At 43.2% G+C, this 12,962-nt stretch overlaps 1 protein-coding gene across 3 annotated transcripts in view; it reads left to right on the forward strand.

The window, feature by feature from the left end:
- Nucleotides 1-10,712, forward strand: part of znf385a (zinc finger protein 385A) — a 54,723-nt gene extending 44,011 nt beyond the window's left edge. For all 3 annotated transcript variants that reach the window (XM_079274231.1, XM_079274232.1, XM_079274233.1), the window contains 4 exons: nucleotides 4,593-4,946; nucleotides 8,850-9,034; nucleotides 9,339-9,431; nucleotides 9,795-10,712. In XM_079274231.1, coding sequence (XP_079130357.1) covers nucleotides 4,593-4,946; nucleotides 8,850-9,034; nucleotides 9,339-9,431; nucleotides 9,795-10,097 — 935 coding nt within the window. In that variant the 3' untranslated portion in view covers nucleotides 10,098-10,712. The remainder of the gene's footprint in view (nucleotides 1-4,592; nucleotides 4,947-8,849; nucleotides 9,035-9,338; nucleotides 9,432-9,794) is intronic.
- The last annotated feature ends 2,250 nt before the right edge of the window (nucleotides 10,713-12,962 follow it).

Consider the following 12,962-nt stretch of genomic DNA (forward strand, 5'->3'; position numbering starts at 1 on the left):
AGCTGCAAATTCAGAGGCTGGTTGCTGTGTGCCTTTGCCCTTCTCCACGCTGAGTTTTCCATTCTCTCAGTGTCACTCTGTCCTTGGATGAAACACGAGGCAATGAATAGACCGGCCATGTTTTTGTGACATTTACAAAGGTGTCTGTAGCTGACTGTTTACCAGACGTTTCAACATTATTGACCGGGAGGCAAAGAGCAAATACAAAGAGTGAAAATACAAAACACAGGTCCAATAAAAAGGTCAAAAGGCCACAACATACTAGCGCAAAGACCTTAGCAAATCACTGTCTCTCTTTTTATGCATACAAATCAAATGTAAGATTTTCTTTCTGCTGATCCCAGAGTAGTAAGAGGGCCATTCTTTTTCACTCTCATTCCGACGGGGATCTGAGATCAGCTCCAGGCCTGTCACCATTAGTGAGAATTCCCGGGGCGAGCTCCAAAAGCATGAGGAGCCAAAACAAGCCTGCCATGACGAAAATCTGAAAGTAGTAACATGAGAAAGAATGCCTTTTTCCATCCAAGCCTCTTTCTCGTGACCCTGGAAGCTTGTCTCTTCCCGCTCTGCCTGTATGTTTGCTTGCTTGTGAGTGTGGACTGTTTGTTTGCATGTGATCCTGTCCCTCTTCTTTATAGTAGGGCAACAGATCTCAGGCAGCTGTGTGTGGCCTCAACTGGGAAAGCAGCGTCTGGAGGACGGACACTGTGATTTGGCTTGTGCACACTAGTATGGGTCACTATGGGGCAGTTACTCTGAAGCTGACAAAGACACGTAGGCCGAATGCATAATGCATGCAAACACCTATACACACACAAACATTGTGGGCAGGCACATGCAAGCGCAGAGATGGAAGGACGACTTGAAAATTTCCCGCAGTGCAAATCTCCCACAACACAGAGAAGCATTTGTTGTTGATGTTGTGGCATTTTTCCTGTGAATGGTCTGTTTGTTGATCTGGGATTTTATAAAACATCACTTCCGAGAGTTTCAGTTAGGATACAGTCGAAGTATTGGCTAGCATTGGTATCATGACCTTATAAAGCATCACTTCTCATTAGCATATCAAATGCAGTCAGCAGTGTTGGCTTCAATCAGGACACATTGAGACCTTGCTGAAGGCTAAAACAGTGACAGGTTAGTTATGGCAGTGCTGTTGGTTCCGTATTTAACGGAATGTTGTATTTAACCGTACGGCTATCAGAACAGCTCACGAGTTGTGTAGCCCTCAAAGGGTTCGCGGTCAAAGTTGCAAAGGAGGCCCTTCGCTTTGGGGAATTAGGCTTAGAGCAACGGGGAGGCAGCTGTTTACTTCCTCCCTCCTTCCCATCCTCTTTATCCCTCTGCTGTCTGACACTCCCACTCTAATGAAGGGCCCTGTTAAAACCACACTGATATTGTGCCGCACTGTAGTCCACACAAACACTCGCAGCCACACACACACACACACACACACACACACACCCAAGGTCAATTAAACAGATGACTTTCATGTGAGGGCTTGGGTTGCATGGCTATGAGGTGACTATCGTATCGAGTTACACAGAGCTGATGTGCTTTTCATGCTCTGTCTATATTTATTGTTAGTCTTGGAGATTTCAGGGAATTTATTTATTTTTCTCTGAAGTGAGCCATTTGATTAAATCAACGTAAAGTAATCAACATAACAATCTAATACACAGTTGCATTTGTGGCGTGTGTGTGTGTGTGTGTGTGTGTGCGTGTGTGTGTGTGTGTGTGTGTGTGTGTGAGTGAGTGACTTAGAGTTCGGATGGAGGCCAGACTGGGAAAAAGGCACCCAACTGCATTATGAATGAGGCTCGGCTCTCGTCGGGTCAGCATTGAGTTTCTTAGCTCGTTAATCATTAAGAATGGACACACACACACACACACACACACACACACACACACACAGAAACATACCTACCAACAAACTATCTTACCCACACAGTCAATATGCCCTCCTGTGTTAAACCTCCTGGTAAAAATAGCTGGAACAGTATCTCACAACAATCAAAGACTCATGCAAGCCTTTGTCATCTGTTTGCCTTGGTTTAAATTGCAAAACTTTCATTCAAAATTTGAAATAAACAAAGTGTCTCATCATCACTGCACAACCTACACCCAGGATTGATAACTCTGTTGTTCTGCTTTCAACTTTACAACAAAAAGCGTACTCATTGTCGGGTTCCCGACTCAATGAGATCACTTACATTCTTTGTACAATAAGGAACATTTGCGTTCATGGGCACTCCTTAATATTCAACTTTTTTCACAGCAATTCTATTCACACTATTTCTTACATTTCAAAGAAGTTATCGCAGAGTTAATTTCACACTGAAACAGCACACAGCGGAAGTGGTTTGTTCTGAATTTGACTTGGTCTGTATTGAATCCCACGGCTTTATCAACAAAGCCTCTCCCCATGGAGTGCATACTACACATAGCTTTAATTTCCTGAGGTGGATTCAGGCAATACACACCAGACTATAGTGTAAAGCATCTGGACAGAGTTATCTCCCTCTGCTGACCTCTCCCAGTGAATAATGCCTTCTTCTGTTTGGCTATGAGGCGCGCTAGCAGGGAAGAAGGTCAGTTAACTGCCTTATCAATGTTTAATTAGGCTTAAAGCACATCCCTAGTTTCTGGAGATTCAAATAACTGTGGGATTGCAGTGCAAGAAAAATATAGCAATTTTTCTCAGCTACTCGGAGTGCATAGCAAATCTAGAATTACGTGCTTTTCATTTTAGTCAGTAAATGACAGAAAAATATTTTGCTGGTCAGTGAGAATTGTAATTTTGGGTTGCTGAGACAGACAGTGAATTATTGTGGCTACGGAGGCCCTGAGGGGTTAGCCTCAAGCTGAACTTGTTCTAAGGGGGATGAGAGTTGAGACATTCACTGTGGTATGAGGTGAAACAGTGACTGGATGTGATGGTTTGGTAAGGCAGACCTCCAGGCCATCATGGATCATGGAATCCCTCATTACTATTTGGCAAACCATCTCCATCCCTCCCCCACTTGATTTTAACTCAGACCACATGGCCGCTGTGGATTCTGGGTTTGTTTCTTTGCATTGTAATAAAGTCATGTGCGTGCGTACGTGCCTGCGTGTGGGCGAAATTCATCAACAATTATGGAGAGAACGATCAGCTTCTCTGTCATTTTGCCTTCCTGCACTTAGTACAAGCTCTGCAATCAACTTAACCAGCTCAGGCAGCTTGTGGCAAAGTAAACACATTATGAGTCACAAAACTCTCCAAAGATCACTTGCCCTCCCTCTGCACCTGGTTTATGGACTCCCAAATGTCATATAGAGTCCGATTTATTCTCTTTTTTACCTTTTTAATAAAACATGTGTTTGAAGCTCTCTGTGCAGCCAGTAGCTTTGCAGCTGGAAACTTCCAATACGTAATAAAGGGGAGTTTTGAAATGGAATGAAAACCACTCACAACGGCATCTTCATCAGAGACGATGCAATGGAGCAGCCAGAGCAACTAAACATCACACAGATAATCAGATAGTTGCATAAAACTCACAGGGTGGGACAAAAACATAAATATATCACAACCCCTATGGACTCTGCCATGTGACAAAATTACAAAACACATGGGAATCCTTAAACGGAAATTTAAGTCAATATTTGTTTTCTTCCCAGAAATACTCAATGTTATCCCTGTAATACCAGAATCCAGGGGGGATTCCATTGCCTGTCCTCGGCGCTACAGTACATCCTGTGGAGTTTGGAGAAGGGCCTGCTACTCCCCTCTGATGGGGGGAGTTCTGAAGACCCCACCCAAATTTAGGGAGTCTTTTTTCGGTCAACAACCATTGCTTAGAGAATACCAAAGGTATTGCGTATGGGAGTGGCTGACCAGAAACATGTGTCTGGCAAAGTATGTATAATTATTTTCCATGCTAAAAAAAAAATTACAGAGTAGCCGTCGCGCAATCAAACACATGCAACAATAAGAAATTAAAACTACGGAGAGCGAGCAGAAGGAGAGTGAGAGCGAGAGGAGAGCTCACTTAATGACAAAGCAAGTGCTATTTTGCTTCAAAGCCAGCCAAAAACAACAACAAGTGTTGGAAAGAGTCAAAACATGCACATGCTGTTTCCTATTTCTCACTTTGGAAATATTTCAATAAGATGAGACCACATCAGTGAAAGACTGGCTCGAACACTTCAAAAAGCCTAAAAAACATAAACGTATGCCCATGATTTGACACATATGGGACATCTGTTTTTTTCTCTCCTCTGATCCACTTTATTTATTGAATTAAAAGGAGCTCTTTTTAACCAGACAGAAGTTATTTTTATTTCCTATACTGGGTATAGGAAATCAAAATAACTTCCGTCTGTAAGTGGAACATGGCTTCCACTTTCAGCTGTGATAAGCGATGTGTTTTAACATAGCAGAGAGTTCACGGGCACTTTACTTCACCGCTGAGTTTGAAGACAATGAAATCAACAGCAAAACACTTTATTGTTTGAGTCATGTACCACAAAATCAGTTCTTTGATTTGTCTTTGTCCTGCGTTTGACATGTATTCTATTTCTTTCTTTGTGTCTCTCTTTGTTATTTTCAGATGAAACGCAGCCTCTGTCACAATTAAACGGGCCCCTGCTGGCCCCGGGGCCACTTCCCCCTCTTACCACCCCGCCTACCCCACCCATGGACTCCCCCATGCCCTCGGTGTGCCCCCTCCTGCCCACCCCCATTCCTCTCCTGAACCCCCCTTCTTCATCCTCCCCAGGCTGCTCTGGCAGCACCAGCTCAGAGCAGCCTGGATCTGAACCCCCTGTTTCAGGAGCCGCCGGCACCACGGCCTCCAGCCCGTCCAATCCAGAGACAGAGGAGGACAAGGCCAAGAAGCTGCTGTACTGCTCACTGTGCAAGGTGGCTGTCAATTCCTTGTCACAGCTGGAGGCCCACAACAAAGGTGGGTTAATCTGTGACGTCTGATACGTTGAAATTGCTGTCGTGCTTCTGCACATTGCAGAAATTCACTGGCAATTCAACTAGGTGAGATTAACTGGGACTTTCTTGGATCTTCTGTTGATGAAATATGAGTTTCTGGGGGATGTAACTTTCTCCCTCGTATTTCCAGCTATGGTAGGATTCTTCTCCGTTTTCTCAAACTACACTGCTGCTGCTGTTGTTGCTGCTGCTGCTGCTGGAAACAAAATGTGAATTTTGCCAAGAAAGATCCTTGTAGCAACTTCATATATTTTAAAATGGAATTTGAGAAATACACTAAAAGTGCAAAATAGTGAAATATTTGTTAATGTAATACTAAAATACATTAGTCGACTCAGCGAAAACTCCAAACTGATCAATTTAAGAGAAGAAACTCATTAGTTCACAACTTTTAACGTTTAACAGCTTTGAAATGATGTGGAATATTTACATTTGAAGTAATTCTATTATAAGTCTATTTTTGAACATTATTCATAGAAGGATGCTTTTTATTTTGAAAAGGCAATTAAAGTTGTTTCAATAGGTGTCTAAAACAATGTTGTGGATATCATGGAATGTGTGGAGGTGGAATCATGTAAATAAGTAAATAACACAAAGTGACATTATTTAATCTCTTTTGACTGACAAAGATTCAAAGACAGTCTATTATCTGTCTGCTCTTACTGTAAGTGCTACCATCTCATCTCAGTTACTGACTTGACCCCAGCAGAGGCTGATCAGCAGATAAGTGATTTCCTTGACGCTGTCTGGCTCAACCTATGTAACCAAGCACTGATTTACTGGTTCAGGAGCTCTGTCAAGGTGCCTCACCTGTGTGTGTGTGTGTGTGTGTGTGTGTGCCATGCTCTCTCATGTAGCACTCTGCTAACTCACAATACTTTCTTCACCCACATGCCTCACTCAAACTTTCATGATTTGTCTTGTCATTTAGATAAAAAACTGTTCCCGTAGCCTGAAGCCTTCCACTTGAAACAGTTGCAGAGGAGGGTGGTTAAGGCGGGTAACCACTGCATGAGGGAATAAGAGAAAAATATGTTTTGTGGCTGAGCTCAACACAATACCAGCTTCAACATTCTGTCAGACAACTGTCACACCTGACAACATGTTTGCCAAAACACCCCTGAGGTGCCCGCCGCCTGCTTTAATCCGTGATGCTCTATCAATGTCTCTCCATGTGACCTCATGTCCCTGTGAGCACAGTTTGTGTCTGCTGATCTCCACTCTTTATTATTGATACACTCTCCGACACAAGAAAAACTACAGAGACACAACAGACGACGAGGGACTGACCCCACATCAGTGTACTCTATCCCATTTGCCTTGAGTGACGTTTGGTGCAGCAGCTCAGCCAGACATGAAAGCAGCCAACAAATACCTCTTACGGTTGGAGGAAGTATTAATCAATACAATTGCAATCACATCAACCATTATAGTTAGATTAACATCTGGAAAGCTTTTGCAGTTCATGCTTTATCTAGTGCTGATTAATTGCCAGTCTACACAACAATAAATGTTACTTTACATCTGTCCGTCAGCATGTTTACGATGTACATACACATGTAAATACAAAGAAATCACACACGCAGTATCCACAGCTTGTTATCAACTAGTTTGCTCCAAAATTCAAACCCTGAATGGCAATTGAGTTGAAAAAGTTTAAACAATCTGGAAACAATCACCTTCACTCGTTCTCAAATAAAAACTGCATGTTAGCGGGGTTCAAAAATCAAAACATGCATCATGCTGACTTGAGCAGCATGTGCGGCATTCTGTGTGAGAATGAACAGCAGAGAAGGCAAAAATAGAGAAATGATGTGTATGTAATGTTATTTCTACAGTTTCCTGTCAACCCATTGCCTATTTGCACGTTTTCTAATGTGCTATGAATGCTTGTATGTTGGTTTACACAATGAGTCAACCATACAAAGACAAAAAAATCCACTGGGCCAGCCATTGTCAGACCAAAATAGAACAAAGGCAAAAACAGATATCCCAGGAGCACATTTTCTGGCCTCGAGCAAAATCTGTCATTCCAGCCCCTCCTCCCCAGTGAAGCGCACAGCCTCCATGTTAGCCCACCACCCCAACCACTTCTCTCTCTTCTGTAACTTTACCTCTGTTCAAAGGGATTTTAGAGAGTGACTCAAAGCCAGAACCAAAGACAGTGGGATGCTTTACTTTGTGAGTACAAGAGGCATAGGGGTCAGTGGGGGGAGGGGGGGGCCAAGAACAAAATGTGTGATTATTTTGTTGGTTCAAATTAAGAAAACACTGCATATAGAAATTCTTCATGTAAATGTATGAAACATGCATCAGTTTGGAATCTCTTGTAAATTCGTTTTATGTGCACGTGGACATCTTTTATTGAACATCTGACAGAATATCTTTTTTGAATTGCTGAAAAAAAATCATAAGCAGGTGATCAGACCATTAAGAGGTCTGAGTTCACATGCAACTAGATTAGATTCGATTAGAAAACGTTGTTCATCGCCAGTGGGGAAACTCATTTGTCACCCAAAAACTCATACAGACGACACAGTCCACAGTACACAACAGACAAAAACACATGCCAAAGGATAAATAACACCAGACAATGCCATATAAAACAGGATTGACATCAGAAAGATAAAAACCTCTAAAAGGTGTTCATTAAAAAAATCGGACTGCTGCTGGAAGGAAAGACCTTCTTATTCATTCAGTAGAACACTGAGGCATCCTGAGTCTCTCACTAAATGAGCTTCGAAATCCATTGAAGACACTATTGAAGACACATTGAAGGCACTATTGAAGGCACATTGAAGGCACATTGAAGGCACATTGAAGACACTATTGAAGACACATTGAAGGCACTATTGAAGGCACATTGAAGGCACATTGAAGACACTATTGAAGACACTATTGAAGGCACATTGAAGGCACATTGAAGGCACATTGAAGGCACATTGAAGACACATTGAAGGCACATTGAAGACTATTACTTGGTATTGCCAAGAGACACATCTGTTGTGTTAATTGTGTTGTGTCTAATGTAACACTCCCATCTGCAATGAAACAAGTCCAGTTTTAATTGCTCACAGTATGAATGAACTGTTGCACAACATGATCCTCTTTCAGAATCCAGTACCTAGTATCCCAGTATGACAAAAGACAGAGCTGCAGCTTACATGTAATATAGCTTGTTCAGGGTATTTGAACTATTTTGTCAAACAGTACAGTCATGATCAGGGCAGCAAATGTCTGACGTCAAATCCATCCTCGAGCCAGGCAAATCTGCTTCTCATAATAACTCGGCCTTAAATTTCCAAATTTTGACATTTAGAGTCTAAACTATTGATCTCGACAGTGAGGGTTCAGTAGTCCAGAGCTGTTATCGATGTTGGCACAAGTGGTAATACAATTCACTACAGTGAACACTGCTGGACCGTATCTTACTGATCAAACATTATCAACCGTTTACTGTAATGTTAACATTCGAGAGGGCTTTGAGTTCATCCTTCAACTGCACAGCTGTTTGACTGCAGCCCTCTAGTGGGAAAAACATACCACTACAACTTTAGACGGCAACATGCTCTCTATGTTGTGCATATGTGGTCAATTATTGGAGAATCAAGCCAGTGGTACTTTCTTCTTTTTTTTTCATGCCCTGATATTTGTCACTGTCACTGTTTCTCAATCACTGTTATTAGTTACAGAGAAAGGCTGTCCAGACTTATTTCACTTCAGACAGTTGGAAGAGGCTTGACCCATATGTTATAAATTGTGATGCATCTCCAATGTGTTATTTCATTCAATTCTATTAGCTTCTAAATATCTAATTTCATCTTGGCTTATGGCATTGTTGACCTGTGTTTTTGTGTGTCTGCAGGTACCAAGCACAAAACTATCCTGGAGGCGCGGAGCGGGCTGGGCCCCATCAAGGCGTATCCTCGCATTGGCCCCAAGCCCATTGGAGAGCAGGGAGGGGGGCCGGTGGACCCCAACACTCAGGAACAAACCTTCCACTGTGAGATCTGCAATGTGCGGGTCAACTCTGAACTGCAACTCAAACAGGTAGGAAGAAGAAATAATGCATGTATTTTTATCCAATGATATTATGAATTAATTGGATTTAATGGTATAATACTTAAATACAATATAACTGGCTATTGTTGAAGTTTTAAGATTACTTTTTCATACAACAAGCATTTTGTGAGTGCTTTTGTAATTACCATGATTACATAATGATAGAGCAAATTCTCTTTTCATTGGCGCATATTGTAAAATCCAGAGTCTCAAAATTACATTATTAGTCTCCAGAGTCCATTTTTAACAGTTAAATACTTACCAGAATAAGTCATGTGTTCCTTTCTTTCAGCACATATCAAGTCGAAGGCACCGGGACGGCATGGCGGGCAAGCCTAACCCCCTCCTCAGCCGACACAAGAAGCACAGGGGAGCTGATCTGACGGTAACCTTTTAAGTTTCACTGTTGAATTCGGACTCCACTTGTGTGACACACTCGTCAAAACCTGAGATCCAAAAATCAGACAGTGAGAATTGAGAACATGATGTCTGTAAGTCCCTGGAGTGGTTAGATCAAGTTCATTTGATCCCTACACAAGCCGCCATTGTTCTGTTTTGGCTGTGTCCTCTTCCTGAAAATGTACAATTCAATTGGACTGAAACCTCTGCATTATGATACATCATAAACCTCAAGAGTCAGATCTATATCCGTTTCCCCTCCATGTGTTCTTTCTTCTGGAACCAATCATTTTATGCCTCTCTCTCTCTCTCGTCTTGTGTCTCTTTGTGCACCCCCTTCTGTTTGCAGTCTTCATTGACCTTCTCCAAGGATCTTACCAAAGTTTTGGGTGCAAGGCTCTTGCACAACCCCTTGGCTATTGCTGCAGCAATGGCCGCTGCAGCATCCTCGAACCAGCTGGCTCTCCGTGCAGCAAATCCTGCGCACCTCCCGCACCATCCGCACCTTCCGCACCATCCGCACCTTCCGCACCTTCCGCACCTTCCGCACCATCACCTATTGCAAGGCCATCATCTCAGCCACGCCATCCTGAGACCTGCCCCCGGGCCCATCCGCACCACCCACGGGCCAATCCTTTTCTCCCCTTACTGACACATCACCCTCTGACTTCGGCCAGTCAGGAGCAGCCACTCCAAAAGCACACTGTGAAGATACAAACATGATCAACAAACAGCAATTGATAGGGGGGGGGGGGGAATCCAACCATTTAAATACTGAACTGTGAGAAATGCAAGGGAAAGGAGCAGCAGAAAGGAGTAGATATGTCTTTCTTCCCTTTGGAATGAGCAGAGGAGAGACTTTCATTATGCTTTGAACTTCCTTGTACATCTCTCACCTCCCGTGGTCCCTCTCTCTTGCACTGTGGCCCTGTCATGGTTGCCTCAATAGCTACAGAAGAAACACATGCACATCTGTCTAGAAACATTAAACCACATCGAGTGTTACATAATTATTCCGGACCAGGTTGGTTTTCTCCTGTCATCACATCTCAACGTGTTCTACTCATCCTATGCACCTCAAAAACAAAGACAATAATGTAATGTCAGTAGGGTAGCTGCTTCAATCGGTCTTTGCTCTTTGCGCCACATGTAGCTGGTACTGTACATGACCCTTTCAGCGCCGGAGGATAGCAACTCTTCAGTGTGTGACACTAGGTCCTCGCTACTTACGACATGACTTGGGCTGACAGGCAGGTGGTAGCAGCATCTGAACATGTCGGATGGTGGGGGGGGGGTTTGAGAGGGCAGAAAAGGGACTGTGGGGGATTGCACTCTGCTGTCATTTCCTGAGACACTGAGGTGAGAGGAGGGTTGGAACGGGTCAGTGGATGAATTGACCCCAGGCAGCATGCAGACACACACAGGCCCAAACGAATCTGTGTTTTAAAATAGACTGCACCACAGGGCACATCTGCCAACCTCCATATCAGTCAGAGATTGGTCTCACTAATGGGAAAAGAGGATGTGAGAAACAGCAGCAGTTGCACGTACTGTACTGCTGTATTTGACACATGATCCCTATCTTTAGCTTAGATTGTGTTGGCAATAATCAGTTCTTTTGCTTACAGTAATGAGAAATACTGGAGAGCATAGTTCGTATGTATTTGGTCAGACATCTGTTCACACTAAGCCATCATAAAGAAAGCGATCGACATCCTAACAACTCTCTGGTCTTTATTTGCAGGTCGATTCACTGTGTAGGTGGGGAGGTATGATTTAGGTGCGACCCCGTGTACTGATATTTATGTTGTTTCTGCATGCAGCCTCTCAATACCAGCGTGAAGGGTCAGGCTTCTGCATCATTGGGGTTGAACGCTTCCATTTCTGCCCTTATCTCCTCCTCATGTTCCCTTATCTACAAAGGTTCACATGAGTCTATAGCAGAGGGCACATAAACACTTGCAAACATAATGCTTGAAGAGAACAAATTATAGAGAGGAAGATGAAAGCCAAATATAGTCGTGGAGAAATGATCTTGAGCTGGAGTGACAACCGAGCCAGAAGCCCGGCGAGGCCACCCAGGGCAAGGAGTCGAGTCGTCCAGCACAAGGCATCTACCGATAGTTTCCATCTCACAACTGAAAGCCATGAAACGCACCATGATTTGTTTTCTTTTACAAAAACTGATGAGCACTTTGTTTGGTTTGGATTCGTGGTTTGCTTTTATATCACACATAAAGAAGCGCAAAATAGGAGACACAATAAAATATTTTTGTAGAATAGGATATGTTAATAACTGCATCCATGAAGAGATAAGAAGACGGGTGGAATTAGTGGATGGTGTTGACTCTGACAAACTGACGTTCAAGCAGACCAACTTAACTTAGCGGGGAGCCACAACAGTTAGCTAAGCAGCTGCAGACCTATCTTGCTCGACAGCTTGGAAACTTTCACCCTTTTCTGAACAAGATGTACACTGTGCCCTTTCATTGAGAAGCAATGAGCTCTAATGTCTTACCTTTGTCTGAATATTGCAATGCAATGAGCAATTTGTATCAGAGTGACTTGTTATCATTGTGACATGTTGTGACATGTTGTCTGGAGTCATGTGTAAACTGGGAGCACGCCCGCTCACAGACTTTTCAGTTCCTCCATGAGGGGTAGGCTACAAGCCCTCGAAGGGATGGAGAGAGAGGTGTAGCTGGGTTTAGGGACCGCCCTTCATATTAAAGGGCCTTTTTACTATGGTAATCTCTGCTTGGGGAACAGGGTACAACGCCAGGTATCAAGGGATTAAAGGTAGAGTTGTTCAACAGGTTTCTTTTCTATTTGCTGACATACATTTGTTTTCTTTGTGTGTGTGAGAAATCTGTTTCAGTGAAAATCCTGAGGCACAATGTTGATGCCATTACTTGCAGAAGAAGCTGGCTTGGTGTCAGCTCCCACCGTTGTGCTCTTTTTGTTGCCGAACGAAACATTCTTTTGCAGAGTTCATTTTGTGAGTGAGATGCTATTCCAGGATCCGTGCTCTCCTTCCTGTCTGTGTGTGTACCATGTATTCTAGTGTGTGCTGGGACCTGCTCTCTCCCTACTTCCCACCAATCCCAGACAGAAGCAACCTGGAGCTATAAAGTGGCCTAACAAAATAATGGAGACAGTAACCTGCACATGTTTGATTTCGGAATATTGATCAATCACTCTGGATTCTAGATTTTTGATCAATGACCCGATCAAAGTAGTGTGGTGATCTTGTCCCTGGTAGGTCAGTCAAGTAGCAGCACCACAGTTATGTTCATACTGTGGTAATTCCGATTTATTCATCCTCATGATTCACATATGGGAAATAAATGTTAGATGCCTATTTTCTGGGCAGGTATTTCATGTTAGCTGTGTTTAGGCTAATAGCCTTAGCCTTATTCTGCCCTCAGCCTCTCCCGGAGCAGAGAGAGAGAGAGAGAGACGGAGAGGCTATGGTGTAATTTTGTCTTGCCAATAAAGTTATTTTTGAATTTCATTG

The sequence above is a fragment of the Melanostigma gelatinosum genome (assembly GCF_949748355.1).
Source record: "Melanostigma gelatinosum genome assembly, chromosome: 8".
Taxonomy (NCBI): domain Eukaryota; kingdom Metazoa; phylum Chordata; class Actinopteri; order Perciformes; family Zoarcidae; genus Melanostigma; species Melanostigma gelatinosum.